Source organism: Myotis yumanensis, unplaced genomic scaffold (genome assembly GCF_028538775.1).
Source record: "Myotis yumanensis isolate MYYU_CA2020_CCGP unplaced genomic scaffold, mMyoYum1.0.hap1 SCAF_3, whole genome shotgun sequence".
Classification (NCBI taxonomy): Eukaryota; Metazoa; Chordata; class Mammalia; order Chiroptera; family Vespertilionidae; genus Myotis; species Myotis yumanensis.
In genome coordinates this window covers 199,133,555-199,150,892 of record NW_027223754.1, presented here as the reverse complement: position 1 = coordinate 199,150,892, position 17,338 = coordinate 199,133,555, and the positions used below count along the sequence as shown (strand labels likewise).

The following is a 17,338-nucleotide window of genomic DNA, read 5'->3' as shown; positions in this document are numbered from 1 at the left end:
CTGAGGAATGTAAAGATATGTTTCTGCTACACTCGCCAGGAGCTCACCCTGAGGAGGCAGGATTACTACCTAGATATAGTTTTACTAATTTCCTCTAGTCAGTCTTACCTCGTTGATTCTGCCTATACCTGAGGGGGACGTTCAGAATATGAAATATTATACCAAAGATTTTGAGAAAAGTTGATGACAGGGTAGAGGATTTTAGATCTCATTATACCACTAACAGTAGACACTTTACTTTTGCTTATGTAGAGAATATTGCTTGAAGTTAAACTTGTAATTTATCTTAGAAAAATTGGGTCTTAATCTCATAGAGAAGTGCTATTCTCATTTTCTGTGAATAAAGAGTTAGTAAGCTTTGGAGAACATGGGGGAAGAAGCATTGCTAAGAGAATTCAGTTCATGCCCTTGAAACAGTGGAAGATGTTCTTCCATATCCCATCCACAGACCTTTGTTGAATGAAATCAAAGAGTCTGATAAGGTACGGGCTTCATCCACTCTGTACTATGGGAGAAGGGAGCAATAATGTTTCAATGCAAATGAGAGGACATTTTTTTTTTCTGGAAAATTATCCACTTAGGCTTCTTTTGATTTAAAAATCATTTTTGCTGCCCTAGCCTGTTTGGTTCAGTGGATAAAGAGGCAGCCTGTCGACTGAAGGGTCCTGGGTTTGATTCTGGTGATGAGCACGTACCTTGGTTGCAGGCTCAGCCCTGGTCAGGACTCATGTGGAAAGCAACCAATCGTTGTGTCTTTCTGTCTCCCCTTCCTTCCTTCTACTCTCTCTAAAAACCAATGGAGAAAAATATATCCTTGGGAGAGGATTTACAAAAAAATAAAATAAATTTTGCTGAAAGATTGCCGTATAGCATAGTGCTGAAGTCATACACCTTCCTATCCTTATTTAATATTTATTTTTTAAAGTAATGAATCAAAAAAGCAAGTTGGTATCAGGAACTTTTTGTTTTTGTTTTTATTCATTCTTACCCAAGGACATGCTTAGAGATGAGAGATGAGAGATGAGAGATGAAAGATGAGAGTCAGAGAGAGAGAGAGAGAGACAGACAGATAGACAGACAGACAGAGACAGACATCAATTGGTTGCCTTTCCATATATGCCCCTGACTGGGCTCAAACCTGCAACCTTTTGGTGTACAGGACAAGGCTCCCACCAACTGAGCCACACTGGCCAGGAAGGTTTTAGGAACTTTTAAAAAAGAAGGCAGGTATTTACTGACATTACTCTCCACTTGTCACTGTCTCTCATGCTGCTGTAATTGCACTTTCAGTCCTGGGCAGTGATTGAAGTTCACAAGGATAGCCTTGAGTCATCAAGTAAGGTTACGTTAAGTAACTGCTGCTTATTTAAGCACAGAGGTGTGTAAACTATTTCCTGTAAATCAAGTTATTATTTCAAAGAATGGGAATAGCTACCTTTTAGTAAGCATTTACTATATTCCATATACTGCACTAACAGTTTTACATAGATTATCTACTTTAACTCTTATAGCAACTCTATTTTTTTTACTCTTATTTTACAGGCGAGGAAACTGAGGCTCAGAGAAATTAAGTAAAAAGAGCCACATCTGTCTGAATCCTGAGCCTGTAGCTTTAACTACTATGCTCTTTTTTAAGTCTTAGCAGTTAAAAAATTTTAATTTTAGATATTTGGAAATTTCAATTTTGTGGAATAGTTACCTTTAGTTCTCGAAAAACACAAAATAAATGAGGCATTGATGAATTGTATTTGGTAGCATATAGTACTCAAGAGTAAATTTTTGAATTTTTCAGCTCATGCCTTATTTGGTCCTGGACATTCTGCAAGATTACCCAGGACTTCCTGGACTTTTTGTGGCCTGTGCTTACAGTGGAACATTAAGGTATGTACTGTGACTCTAGTAATACATGTTTTCCTTGTTGAGATCTTTATTTTTTATTGGATATTTGTGGGGATAAAACTGAATTCTAGACATGGGCACAAATGGCCCAAAGGAGACAGTCTGCTTCAGTATCCTCTGTCGGTCTGACTTATTTCTATGGGCTAGCCATCTGTTATCATCAGTTTCCACTTTAGCTTGGTCCCTACTATCTAATACACTATCATGTACCCTCTAGGGTCACAATAATGGTGATGAGTGATGGTGGCTTTCACTAATTATCAAAAACGGGTGCCCGCAGTCTTGGTTTAAAATATACATGTGGCTAAAATGTGGTCAAATGGAAAATTAGAATTAAAATTTCCTATTTACATGCTGAATAATATATTTGTATTTGAACTTACTCATTTCACTTTCTTTCTGTGTTTGCTCCAGGGAATTCTTATTATTAACAAACTATAGCATATGTTAGTGAGGAACCAGGAAATTAATATTATTTATATTTATGGCATATGTTAGTGAGGACTTATGACAGACAGTCCTTCTGTGCACAAAGAAAAGTATGTTTTAAAGTCATCATATAATAATATTGCATAATCTATAAATTCTTTCTACAGACACTGATGATTAATTGCAACATGGAAGCAATATTAAATTATCCTTTTTTTTTTTTTTTACTTCTAAGACTATGAGTGTTGCCTGAATCATTCTTGGATAACAGCTTTCAGAAGAGGATGCTGTGATCATTAACAATAATATAGTAGAAATCTAGTTACATTTCAGAAGTAACAATGTGTTTTTCCCTTTCTCATTCTCATTTAAAATATTATTAAAGTTTAAATATTCTAAATCAAGTGTCTTATTTTCCCTTACAGCACAGTGTCCTCCAGTATTAATGCCTTAGCAGCAGTAACTGTGGAAGATTTAGTCAAACCTAACTTCCGCTCGCTTTCGGAGAGATCTCTCTCTTGGATTTCTCAAGGAATGAGTAAGTTTCATTTTCACAGTTCCATTTTTTTTTTTTTTTTTTAGCTCTGGGTGGCAATTTTTAGAGATACTCTTTCCCATGGAAGATTCAGAGTAAGAACCTCTGAGTGTAAATATATGCCCATATGTATGCCTGTGACATATTTACCATTAAGATTTGGGGACACGTAAACAGTTCATTGTCAGAAATCCAAAGAACCATTTCCATGGGTTCTATTTGACTCTCCTTTCCTATTTTCTTTCTAACCCAAATCTGTTAAAATCTTAGCTACAGGGGAAAAAAACATTCAACCCTTTCGCTTTCAACTTTAGACCAAAATTTTAAGAAATATCCTAGTTTGGAACCAAGAGCCACGCTTTTTCTTTATTATCTAAGGAGCTGTCTAAGTGTATGAACTGAAGATAAAAAAACAGCGTTGTGACTTTTGACCAAACTTGATTGTCTGTTCCATCTGCGCACATAAATTGTCCTAGAGATGGTCTATAAAATCAGGCAAGGAATGCTCATGTTCTATTCTTAGATTATAGAACCTGAATTGGGGTTAAATATCAGCTTGAATGGAAAGGTTCCCAGATGACTCACATGTAATATCTGACTCAAAGAAATCTTCACAGTGTACTTCATCCTTCATTTCGACATCTTGGGCATACTTGTTTTAGAATGAATGACTAACAGCCCTAGCTGGTTTAGCTTAGTAGCTATAGTATCGCCCTGTGGACTGAAGGGCCCCGGGTTCGATTACAGTCAAGGGCACATGCCTGGGTTGTGGTCTTGATCCCTAGGAGGGGGCGTGCAGGAGGCAGCCGATCAATGATTCTCTCTCATCATTAATGTTTCTATCTCTCTCTCCCTCTCCCTTCCTCTCTGAAATCAATAAAAAAATATATATATTTTTTAAAAAATGAATGACTAACAGTATTACAGATGTCTCCCATTCCCCCCACCCTTTACCCCTTTCCATCCAGCCATCCCCCCACCCCAACCAGGCCTTCACCACACTATTGTTTCTTTATATGGGAAATAGGGAAAAATATTCACTATGAGGTTTAGAGATAATGCATATAAAATAAGAGGCACTAGCTCAGGGGTGGGCAAACTTTTTAACTCGAGGGCCACAATGGGTTCTTAAACTGGACCGAAGGGCCGGAAAAAAAGCATGGATGGAGTGTTTGTGTGAACTAATATAAATTCAAAGTAAACATCATTACATAAAAGGGTACGGTCTTTTTTTTTTTTAGTTTTATTCATTTCAAACGGGCCGGATCCGGCTCACGGGCCATAGTTTGCCCATGACTGCACTAGCTGGTGTTCAAAGAAGAATACTGCTGATGATTAATAATGAGATTTATATTAAATGATCATCTCAAGATTTTACAATAAGGACTTCATAGAGGAGAACATGGCAGATGGTTGGACTGTGCTTTCAATAACTTTAAATACCAAAATCCCCAATGGTGACTGTTCACGAGCTACCAAATGGAGAAGAACCAAGCTAATACTATTTATATTCGGATTCAGAGGCATAAAAATCATTGCAATAGGAGCTCTTTGCAATAAATTGATGCAAGGTTTTCCAGATTATTTACCCAATATACTTAACAAAGGTGTGAGGTCTAGTGTAAAATAGAAATAATATAATATAAGGAATGCACTAATTGTATGATAATCAAATTTCTCATTTATTTTTCTATATTTTGAATTTTATGTGTGGGAAATTATATTGACTAACATCAGGCGATTTTTGCTGAATGGAAGTCTTTATTTTTAAAAAAATATTTTTTATTGATACTTTACAGAGAGGAAGGGAGAGGAATAGAGAGTTAGAAACATTGATGAGAGAGAAACATCGATCAGCTGCCTCCTGCACACCCCCTACTGGGGATGTGCCCTCAACCAAGGTACATGCCCTTGACTGGAATCAAAACTGGGACCCTTCAGTCTGCAGGCTGATGTTCTATCCACTGAGCCAAACCAGTCAGGGCAAATGCAAGTCTTTAAAAAGAAAATTGTGGGTGGGGTAAGTTTTCCTATAATTTAAATAGTAAAACTTGTACTTGGAGAAAATCTGGAAAATGCTGAAAGTTAAAAAAGTCGTCTCATGATCTGACTACCAGTGGTGGCTTGTGAATTTCTATAAACAAGTTTGGGGAGAAAATTTAGCAGAAGGGGGACTATGATACTTGTCTTGAAGCTGCCTTTCTTTGCTACCTTAACAGGAAAGGCTTGGGCCTATTGGTGGAGATTATGAGCTGGTTTAAGGTCCTAAACCACCCCTCTGCATGGATTGCCACTTTCCAGAAGAAATGAACACTTAAAGTCAGAAGGCTCTAATTTCCGATGTTTATTACTCCCCTCCCCCACCATGTTGTACAGAGCAGAGTTGAATTTGTTCTATTTTTGGCAAACGGAAAACAGAGATCTGAGCCTTCCTTTACAAAAAAAAAAAAATGTTGTGGAGGTTTAGATTACTAGCATAATAGTTCTTAGCTTTAAAAATCCCTATAGTTAATTCTAGAGATTCTTTACTTATATAACCTAACGTTGTAATTCATCCTCAGACACAATGTCAGGATTTTCTTTCTTCCTCACACACTGCTGATTCTGTAGGAAAACACCCCTTTCCTTTTTTAGCTGGCTCTAATGTATGCGGCCATTCTTCACCACAGTCAGATTTCCCCCTTCGAATCAAAGGTGTGGTGGCTTATTCTGTTGAGAATTCTAATCCTCTGGGTCTGAACTTTACATTGGCTATTGCATCGTCCATCCAGGTGTGCTGTTTGGAGTCCTGTGTATTGGAATGGCTGCTTTGGCATCACTAATGGGAGCTTTGTTGCAGGTAAGAGCTGACTCCTTCCTCAAAGGTTTGATTCATAATCACTTTTTGTGTTTTGTTTTGTTTTTTAAAACTATATTTTATTGATTTTTTACAGAGAGGAAAGGAGAGGGATAGAGAGTTAGAAACATCAATGAGAGAGAAACATCGATCAGCTGCCTCCTGCACACCCCCTACTGGGGATGTGCCAGCAACCAAGGTACATGCCCTTGACTGGAATCGAACCTGGGACCTTTCAGTCCACAGGCTGATGCTCTATCCACTGAGCCAAACCGGTTAGGGCTCACTTTTTTTTTTTTAATGCTGATGTGACCACCCTTCCAGAGTTCTCCTTTTATATATTTAACACATAGACATATCATGGAACAGAGGTGACCAAATTCTTAAAAATTTCTGAAATTAAACTTTCTATTAAAAAAAAAATTCGTTTTTATTGACTTCAGAGAGGAAGGGAGAGGGAGAGAGATAAAAACATCAATGATGAGAGAGACTCATGGATCAGCTGCCTCCTGAATGCTGATGTGCCCTGACTGGGAATCAAATCATGACCTCCTGGTTCATAGGTCGATGCTCAACCTCTGAGCCATTCTATTTTGAGAAAGTTGTGGGGATCATTGTAAATTATGAGATCATTGTAAATTTACATCTATAATAATAAAAGTGTAATATGCTAATTAGACCAGACGACCTTCCGGACAAAGCCAGGGCTGTGAGGGAAGCCCGGGTCCCGGGTGCCAGACGGAAGCCGGTGCCGGCAGCTGGGGGAAGGAAGGCCTACTCTTGCATGAATTTCGTGCATCAGGCCTCTAGTGTAATTATAAGAAGTAATCCAGAGATCTCATATATATGCTTTTACCTTCCCTCCTTCAAAAGTAACATCTTGCAAAACAGTAGTACATCACAACCAGGATATTGACATTGGTACAGTCAAGAGATGGCACATTTCCATCACCACAAGGATCCCTCATATTGTACTTCTATAGCCACTTCCACTTCCTCCTGCCCCTACTTCCTCTGTAACCCATGGCAACCACTACTTTGTTTTTCGTTTCTATAATTTTGCCATGTCAAGAATGTTATAGACATGGAGATTGGCTCTAGAGAAGCTGTGAACTGACTCCTTAGGATTGTATCATGAGTCCACATCCTCCTCAAACACATTCTTTGTCACAAGTATCCACAGCCCTGCCTCGTTCATAAGGTAGGCTTTTTCTCTGTGGACAAATTAGTGTGTTCCTGATGCTTCTTTTATGGTTCTGTCTACTCTCAAAAACTAGCTGTTTGATTATTAGGAACACAGATCTCTTGGAAGTTTCAGCTATGTGCATTTTTCCATTCTTCACATTGTAAAATTTTTTCACTATCACCAAAGCAAAGGTTGCAATTAGTCAATTAGATTTAAATCTCTTTCTAGATGATTTGATCGATCTTCTTTTAAATCACGTTTTTCATTCTAGTTTCATACTTAGGGAACCAAAGATAGCATTGGGTTTTTTTTTTGCCATCTGTGGTCACTTAGCAGTACTTATGCGTAACATTGTTTTGAGGAGAATTTTAAGGCTATCAAAGCACGAATGAGTGAGGTAATTGATTATTAAGGTCTAGGAGAGTGGTTCTCAACCTTCTGGCCCTTTACATACAGTTCCTCAGGTTGTGACCCAACCATAAAATTATTTTCGTTGCTACTTCATAACTGTAATGTTGCTACTGTTATGAATTGTAATGTAAATATCTGATATGCAGGATGGTCTTAGGCGACCCCTGTGAAAGGGTTATTCGACCGCCAAAGGGGTCGCGACCCACAGGTTGAGACCCGCTGGTCTAGGAGAACAAGGCTGGGAGGACTGATGTCACTGTTGACTTATGTATTCATACGGGAGCTCCCATTGTCTTCTAGGTCTCCACCTCCATTACATTTAGCCTCCTGTATCAGGGTACCTGAAGGAGCATATGTATACTTGAGACTAAGAAGCAGAAGCTTCCAAGTTCTAGTCATCTCTTTGCCAATGACAAGGCTGCCATGCTTTTCCGGAGGAACCTGAATACCTTAAATCCTCATCCTGATGAAATTACTTTGAATCATTTTAACTCTGGATTTGAGATTTCTAATTGCTGGCCTTATTGTTTTTGCAGGCAGCGCTCAGCATAATTGGCATGATCGGTGGACCACTCCTGGGCTTGTTTAGTTTGGGCATTTTGGTTCCCTTTGGCAACTCAATTGTAAGTATAAATGAATATGTGTAAAGCTTTCTTTCCAAAATACATTAGCAGCTTTACAACTTTTTCTCAGTTGTAAAGACGCTATCCATATTAGTGACTTGTCTCAATGACTTAGATCACTCATATCGACTTTGCCGGGTTGTACAATGAAGTTCTATCCACTGGGACCCTGCATTTGTGAAGCTCAATGGAAGCTGCCAGAACAATATAGTGCAATTTCAAGTATTTATACTACAACCAAGGGGCAACATTTCTTGTGCATTTATCTTTTTGCCCTTCTTGAAAATCAATCGTTAGCAATTAAAGAAGGAGATTGACAGACTCGGATATAAGAGATTTAAGGATGATAGAGCGGAGGATACCTGTGAATATCCAGAGTACAGCAAAGAGGAGCACTGAAGTCTTCACCACCTTGGCCAGAAAGTTTCTACTCCTGATATTTAAAGCTGTAGCTCCAACAACAGGGTTCCAGCCCCAAAGGGGTGATCATAACTGGGAATAGTAACCAAAAGAGGGAGTAGGCCTGCTCTTCTACATTGATAGATCAGTGCTTTGAAGAACTAAATTTTGTTTGGACTAAATGAAGTTGAAATTATGTATCTGAAATTCAGGCGAAAGTCCACTGATTCAGTCTTCTCAGAAGATAAACTTCAGGAAAAACTGATCCTATATATGGTTATTTCAGACAGATGGAGAATAACCACAGAACTATGACTTTACATTTAGAATTCAATGTCCCTAATAATGTATTAGGAATTAGTAAGGCAGATACTAATAAGGGCTCTACTGTCACTATTATTATTTATTCTCAATGAAGTATCATATAAAAAGCTAGTTTGTTAGAAATTAATTTTAATGAAAGAGAGTGGTTCGTGTCTACCTCAGAATGTTAAGGCTTTAATTAGACTCTTTGCATTATGAAATACATAGTGGTTTGATTACTGCCTTTTGGTTTTTGACATTTATTTCCACCATGAGTTGCCTTCAGAAAAGCTGTAGGTCCAACATGGTGTGTGTGTGTGTGTGTGTTTTTAAGAGAAATAAGATAGTGATATTTTTTATAAAAAGGGGGAAGTTCCTTTTCTTTGCTATATTCACATTTTCACCAGTAGAATATCTACCCTCACCTTAGAATGGACTTCCTCCTTCCCTCCCTCTTTCTCTTCTTCCTTCCTTTGCTTCTCCTCCTCTATCCTTTTCTCTTTCTTTCCCACCCTCTCATTCACTCATTTATTTATTCATTTGTTCAATAAATATTTATGGCTTAAACCTGTCCTGGGAGTAGAGAACACTGAATATTTCTGCCTACATGGGTTTTATAATTTTATGTGTCCAGTCATGTACAAAGCTGAGAGAAAGCAAGTCTGACCTGTCAACAGCTGGCTATCCTGCTATTTCAACTTCATATTATTTAAAATATATATTTATTGCCTGCCTACAATATGTCTTAACACTGTGGTAAGTGTCAGGGCATCAAAAATAAAGAAACCTAATTCTGCTTTCTAGGGTTCACAACTTAATGAAAAGGCTTACAGTCCTTGTCCCCAAAATAAATCCTCTGACCTGGTCAGCAGCCTTCTCATTCTCCCATCAACACACCACCGTTGTTGTTTCAAACCCTATCATTTTGCTCATGTTTTCCCCCTTACTTCAAATATTCTCTCCTGTCCTCTGTGGAGCCTAAGGTACAGGCTGCCCACTCTGATCAATATTCTGAAAGAAAGGAGGAAATTCCACCACAGAGGAAGGGGCTTCCCAGCTCCAGGTTTGTTTTCATCCCCATCATTTGGAACTAGGGCTTAAATCACTCAAGGGCTGGCAGAACATCTGGATTACTGATGAAAAGCTGGGGTGGGGGACCCAAGTCTCCCACAGATTGGGAAACCAAATGCCTTTGGAGAGGACATCTCCAATTATCTCTAGAAGGATTTGGCGTGGTTGTATGCACCAGTGAAGTCATTCCCCCCCCCCTTCCCCCCCCCCACCCCCGCAATTACCTTGTGGCGCAGTTGCAGTCATGCATGGTGTTAAGTGTAGGAATAAACTCGGTGTATGCTTTTTTCTTCACCGTCTGTGGCTCACATGGCATGCCATTTGTTCACAGATTAAATAAAACTAGAGTTGGCCTGGAGTCAGCTATGGCCCTGTTGTAGTAATTTGGATGTGAAGAGACAAGAAGGTCAGAACAGAGTGCTGGCCATAGAAACAGAGTGGTAGAATTGCAAGTATGAGACATATGAGAAGAAAAATGGGCACGAATTGGTGATGGACTAGATAGCGATATGAAGAAAGGGAATGGGATTACAGCATCCTCAGGGCTGAGGATCATGGGCCTATGAGGTTCTTGACAAGAGGTAGGGATCTTGTGTGTGTGGGGGGGAACAGTTTTATGAGGAAGCTGGTAAATTTGCCTTAGACCATGTTGAGCTTAACCTTCTAATGTTAATTTCCATCTCAAAGCAAATGGAATTGTTTTTCTTTTAAAAACACTCTTGTTTTGCAGGGAGCACTTATTGGTCTGCTGGCTGGATTTGCTGCTTCTTTCTGGGTTGGAATTGGAGCTCAACTCTATCCCCCACTTCCCGAGAGAACCATGCCACTAAGCCTTGAAACCTATGGCTGTAACAACACATACAATGGGTCGAATTGGATGACAACCACAGCAATGCCATTTTCTACCACTGCTTTTCAAGGACACAACGTTGAAAGGTATTGAATTAAGCTTTATAATGTCATAATTTTTTTTGTTTTATTAATTGAATTTATTGGGATGATATCAGTTCATGAAACCATATAGATTTCAAGTGTACAACTCAATAAAATGTCATCTGCCTACTGCATCATGTACCTATTGCCCCAAGCAAAGTTTCTTTCCATCCCCATTCCCCCCCCTTTGCCCACCTCCCCATAGCCCACACCCCCTCTCCCTCTGGCTATCACCACACTATTGTCTATATCTATGTATATAATGTCATAATTTTTAAAAATATATGTGACAGGTAGAGAACCCTAGTTGCTTTTTGTCATGCCTGCAATAGTGATTTTTGCATAATTTTGAAAGGAAGAGAGATCATGGGGCTTTCTGGCTATAATATTTTGTTCAGTAATAGAAAAAAAAGCCACATTTTTTAGTTTCTATAGAAACTTCTGCCTCACCTACAGATCCAGAGAAGACTTGAATAGTAACAACAACAACAAAAATTCCATTATAGGTAAATTCTATGAAATACCATCTCTATTGGGATTAAATTGTCTTTGTCAACTGAAAAACTTTTAAAATGAAAAGCTCAATTATAAAAAAAATATATTGCTTATACAGTCTTTGAAGTATAGCCTTTACTGATTAAAAGCTATAATTACCTAAATGTGTTGAAAGTTGCTATTTGTCCGGATTTCAAGTCTTTAGAGCACTAGCAATGAACTGCATCTGAGCTCTTCGTGCTGGGGTTTTCATCTCGAAGTACACTTTTGAGCTTCTGGATACTGATGCTGTCTGATTTAATGCAATGATGTAGACCTGTTGGTAGATTAGTGTTTACTGTATAGTGAATGTGAGGGCAAGGCTTTCATTAGTGGGTATACAGTTGACCCTTGAACAACACAAGTTTGAACTGCGCGGGTTCACTTATACACAGATCTTTTTTTTTCAGTGAATGTATACAGTACTGTAAATGTATTTTCTCTTCCTTATGATTTTCTTAATAATATTTTCTTTTTCCCTAACTTACTTTATTCTACGAAAACAGTATATAACATGCAAAATATGTGTTCATTGACTGTTTATGCTATTGGTAAGGCTTCTGGTCAGCTGTAGGCTATTAGAGTTAAGTTTGGGGAGATTCAAAAGTTATACACAGATTTTTGACTGAGCAGATGGCTAGAGCCCCAACCTCTGCATTCTTTGAGGTTCAATTGTGTAAATGTCCGGCCTGAAAGCATAAAACCCAAAGACATGTACAAGGACTGGAAAAATGAGGTCACCTCCCTCAAAGTATTAACCAGGTTCCAGGTTACCTGGAATGAAACCGTCATAGAATCATTCCCTTGGAACACCCTTGAGAGAAGTCATGTGACCATGATTAGTGATTCATGTTCTAAGCAGTGGTTCTCAACCTTCCTATTGCCGCGACCCTTTAATACAGTTCCTCATGTTGTGGTGACCCCCAACCATAAAATTATTTTCGTTGCTACTTCATAACTGTAATTTTATATTGTTATGAATCGTAATGTAAATATCTGATATGCAAGGTGTATTTTCAGGGGTCGCGACCCACAGGTTGAGAACCACTGGACCTAGAGGGAACTCAGCTGTGAGAATGCTTGTCAGTGGGAGTTCAGGGCTGGAACTCCATATGGTAGAAACTTCAGGTAGTTTCAGAGCCTGGGGCATGTTTAGAGATTTGAGTAGGTGGGCTGCTGTCCAAGAGGGCTAAGGAAATGCAGGGAAATGGCCTGGACAAGCATGAAAGCACTACTGAGGGGCGTGTTGAGATCTCATTAGAGAGAGTCAGTTGAGGAGAAAATATTAATGGAAGGGTAAGGAGGAGGACGTGCAGGATGTTCTTTGTATTTACAATTTTGCTTATCATTTGTTCTGATTTTGTAAATACCTCTCTTCATTTAAGATTCTAAGAAAAATGGTTATTTGGATTCCTGAAACAAATAAATTTGCTGAGTTTTACTGTGTGCCTGGTACCATAATAATCGCTTTTATGTATTAGCTTATTTATAAAATAACTCAGCTAATAAATAAGAAGTTTTGAGCATGAACTATGTACTCAGCTCTGAGATGGCTATTTATGTAATATTCATAGAAAGTTTTCCCCTCACATTCACTGTGGTTCCTGCTTTACAGGAAATTATAATTTAGCAGGAGAGAGTGTGTTAATATGTACAAAACAATCAATTCAGTAAACACAATAAGTATAATAACTAGCACCTGGTAAATAGCTAATAAAAATTTGATAAATAATTGCTAAAAGAATGAATATAAACAGAGTTGGAGTGTGGATTAGCACAGAGACTTCAGAGATGTACCACTTGAAGAATGCCGAGGTTGGCTTGAGGGAGAAGGTCTGGAACATTATTCTTGTCACAGAAAATGAGCAGAAGGAAAGTTGGACAAGAAAATAAATTACTATTATTCATCAATTTATGTTGTTCATTAGATTCCACATATGAGTGAGATCATGTGACACTTATCTTTCTCTGAATGGCTTATTTCACTTAGCATAGTGCTCTCCAGGTCCATCCATGCTCATAGAAGCATCAAACAGACTGTCCAACCTCATAGGGAAAGAAGGGGAAGGTGGAATTTGGGAGGGAAGAGATCAACCAATGAACTCATATGCGAATATGCATAACCTATGGACACAGATGGCGGGGGTGGTGGGGAACTGGGTGGGGGCTGGAGGTGGGGTGGAAGAGTTCAATGGGGGAAAGAGGGGACATATGTAATACTTTCAGCAATAAAGATTTAAAATATGAAAATAAATAAATGATTAAATAGTGCACTGAAATAAGTGGTATTCCTAGGCTGTCATGGGAGCCAGGAGGAGGAAGGGCCTACCTATTCCTGGGTGGAGTCAAGGAAACCTTCTAAGAGCGATATTACATGAGCAGGAGTTAATCATGTGAACAAGGTTGGGCAGAAGGGACTAAAGGAAGGAATGTATATGCAGAATGGAGAAACAACATAGGCAGAGGCATGAAGGACTAAAGCCACATGACATCTTAGGAAATCATGCCTAGGTCAGCATCACTGGAGCTGAAATAAGACATCCTTTGGTTGCCTGGCTACTGGGTTTCAGTTACCCAGATTCAGTTTTTTATTTTTTAAGTTCCTCACGGTGCTTCAGCCTGCTGGTGTTTACCCCTCTCTAGGATGCTTTCTTCAATAACTCTTTGTTATTCAGATCTCAGTTCAAATGCCACTTCTTCACAAAGGCTTTCTCTGACCACACCTTAGAGTGTCATTCCCTCTTTCCACCTGCTAATGTCACATGACCTTGTTTTCTTTTCTATATGGTGTTTTCCATCAGTGGAAATCATTATATTTATTAATTAGTTTCCTTATTATATTTATCTCCCCATTAGAATGTAAGCTTTATGAGGGCAGAAACCTTATCTACCTTTTTAATGATAGACCTTTTTAACGATGACAAGAATGGTGCCTGAGACATGCATCACAGTTGAATGAATACACCTGGACATTTAGTGTAGGGTTAAGGTTAAGTCGTACTTTTAATTCCTGAATCAATAAGATAAAATTGGGACAGCAGATTATGACACTAAAATCATTATTAAATATTATATTTTGACTTTGCCATGAGGATTACTGCCACTCTTAATTGCCAATAGCATTACATGAAATCTGACAGTTTTGCTTTGCTCTCTCTTAGGACTCCACTGATGGATAACTGGTATTCTTTATCGTATCTATACTTCAGCACCCTTGGAACTTTGGTAACATTATTCGTGGGGATACTTGTCAGTTTATCAACAGGTAACTATCTAAACATTAGTACCGTTGTACTTACTTACCTCTACATCAGTTTTTACTATATATGTTTTATAGCTATTTATGTTATTTCACCATAGTCCTGTTAACAGCTAGTTTGATTATTTGTTCCATTTTACATGGGGAATTTGGAAGCCGAAGATTCATCTCTGTTTGAATCTTTGTTCTGTTATTTGCTAGCTGCATGAACATGGAGAAGTCTATATAGCTACTCTGAGCCTTAGCTATCTTTTGTGTGAAATGTGAATAATAATACTAATAATTGACCTGCCTATCTCACAGGTTGCTTTCAGACAAAAATAAAATGCTTGAAAGAAATTGTACATGACTACCACATGCTATGGATTTTACATATATTGTTACAACAACCCTGTGTCATTGCCCTATACTGACCTTTGTAAAATATAAAGAAGCACACACATGTAAGGAATAATGATTGTAATCTTTATATCTAAATGGTATGTGAAGGCTATTTTCAGATGTTCAACTTTTTTTTTTTTTTTTGCTGTTCATCAACTTTAAAAAGTAATTTTAAAAAATCAGATTGGTAATACACATAGTATACACTGCTCTCTTGGATTGATACAGAACTGTTGTCCTGGAACTTCATTTGTCCTCACGCCATGAATTCCTTTTGTCTCCCTCCTGTGTTAGATTCCCTTCCATCTAATTATTAAATGGAGCACATGGAAAAGAGAGGAGATTTTGGAAATGACACATGCCTGAAAAAAGTGTCTTTAATTCTCCCTTATGCTTGATTGTTTGAGTGGAGAATCCTAGGTTGAAAAGAACTCTTGTTTCTGAGAGGATGTCTTAATTTTCTTGTAGCTTACTATGTTTCTGTTGAGAATGCCAGTGCCATGCCACCTGCTGACTCTTTGCATGGGACCCACTTCACAATGACAACCCTAGGCCAGTGGTCAGCAAACTCATTAGTCAACAGAGCCAAATATCAACAGTACTTCTTCAAAATAGACTCGCTCAGGCCGAAAACCGACTTCTGCGCATGGGCCACGAAGTTTCAATCGCACTGTGTGCGCGCCTGCACCTGGTATTTTGTGGAAGAGCCACACTCAAGGGGCCAAAGAGCCGCATGTGGCTCACGAGCCGCAGTTTGCCGACCACGGCCCTAGGCCTTCAGTAGGGTCCTTTCAATCTGAAGACCCGTGTCCCTCAGTTCTAGGGCATTTTCCTATATTATTTCATTTGTAATTTCCTGCTATTTTCTGTTTCCTCTTTCTGGAAATTCTATTTGTCAAATATTTGAGTCTTGGACAGTTCTAATTTTCTTATCTTTTCTCTCCTATTTTCTATCTCTGTGCTTATTAGGTCTACTACATGGGATATTTTTTTCAATTTTCCATTAATTCTCAAAGGAGCAATCTGATCCAGCCTTGAGAATAGTCTGTAAGGGAAGGAGGACAGGTAGGAGGCTATTGCAGTAATCCAGGTGAGCGATCACAGTGGCTCAGACCAGGGTAGTAGTGTGGAGTTGGTGGAAAGTGCCAGGCTCTCCAATTTCTTACGCTCCCTCACACATGTACATCCACAGCAATCAAACTAGGGTAAGGCACTGCCTTCTTTATCAAATGTGTAATGACTAGTTAGAACTTCTCCACTCTGTCCAAGTATGTGTGATGTCTTTGTTTGAAAAAGTCATGTTCTCTCCACGTGAACAGGCATCCAGTGATAAAACACTTCAACTTCATGAATTTCATAAATGTCTTATTCCCACTCCACAGCAGCAGTGAGCACCTTGGAAAAAATATAGAAACATAAAACTCTGGTGCTCCTTGGGAAATATTTTAAAATCTACCGTAGGATACTAGGAATCTGTAAGAATCCAGACCAAACAGACTTGAGTTGGTGTTTCAGTTTCACCTAACCATGTACTGTGTGTCATGAGGATGTTTCTTCATCAGGAAAGTAGGGTAAATAATTCTATGAGTAAACATTCATGGGCATAATGGTCACTTTGGACATTTAGTAAAAGTCAGAATTCAGGGGCCCCTCCCCAAAAGTTCTAACTGGGTCAGTCCGGGTAGGAGTCCAGGAATCTGCTTTTTAAGTACTTCGCCCAGGTGACTTGAGAAAGAGGTAGTTTGAAAACCACTCTTTGAGATACATGGCTTTAAAAAGCATTCTCTTTGATCCACAGAAGAAGTAACAAACCAAAGTAAAATCTTAGGGAAGAGGAATTGGATCAAATACCAATCATCATATTGCTTTTTATTTAAATAATTTATTCAGCAATTCATAATTTCCTGCGTTTCTTCACACACATCTACATTCACAGCCACCAAATCGGGGAAAGGCAACTTTACCATCTGAAGCAGAGGCAGATGATTTGATATTTTATTGGTAGGTCATAACGGATGCTTTAAAACAGTTTTCCTCCGAGTACTGGGCCAGGTGATGTGCTCTTTAGTTGAGTACTTGATGAGGCAGTTGGCTTGCACTTATCTTAAACTCCTACTGATCACAGTGAGAGCCTTACAGAAACCAAGACTGAGGCAAGGGACATGCTGGGCTAGTCTCCAGCACTGCTTAAACGATTTCCTTTCTCTTTGTGTTTTATGAGTGTGTAGAGTCGAATGTGCACAAGTTAAATGCTTGCATGATGGACTGGGTGATTATAGGAATCCTTTTAACAATGCAAATAATGTATATGTTTTTCAGGAGGAAGAAAACAAAACTTAGACCGAAAATTTCTATTAACTAAAGAGGACATGTTATTCAATTTTGACAATTTTAAGAAAGTAAGTTGGCTTTCTTTTTCCTCCAATTAGTATGACTGTTTTTATCACCGGGAGAGATTCCTAGTTGGTCTTTATACCCTCCTGAACTCTGATGACAGGGAAGATATTTGCCCTATTTCATGATCTGTTTTTGTTATATG

General features: G+C 38.6%; 1 protein-coding gene across 1 annotated transcript in view; it reads left to right on the top strand.

Annotated features, from left to right (window-relative positions):
* Positions 1–17,338, top strand: part of SLC5A8 (solute carrier family 5 member 8) — a 44,819-nt gene that overhangs the window by 23,608 nt on the left and 3,873 nt on the right. The window contains exons 8-14 of the mRNA XM_070410905.1: positions 1,793–1,881; positions 2,754–2,866; positions 5,635–5,702; positions 7,833–7,919; positions 10,423–10,628; positions 14,321–14,424; positions 17,119–17,198. Of these exons, the coding sequence (XP_070267006.1) occupies positions 1,793–1,881; positions 2,754–2,866; positions 5,635–5,702; positions 7,833–7,919; positions 10,423–10,628; positions 14,321–14,424; positions 17,119–17,198 (747 nt within the window). The remainder of the gene's footprint in view (positions 1–1,792; positions 1,882–2,753; positions 2,867–5,634; positions 5,703–7,832; positions 7,920–10,422; positions 10,629–14,320; positions 14,425–17,118; positions 17,199–17,338) is intronic.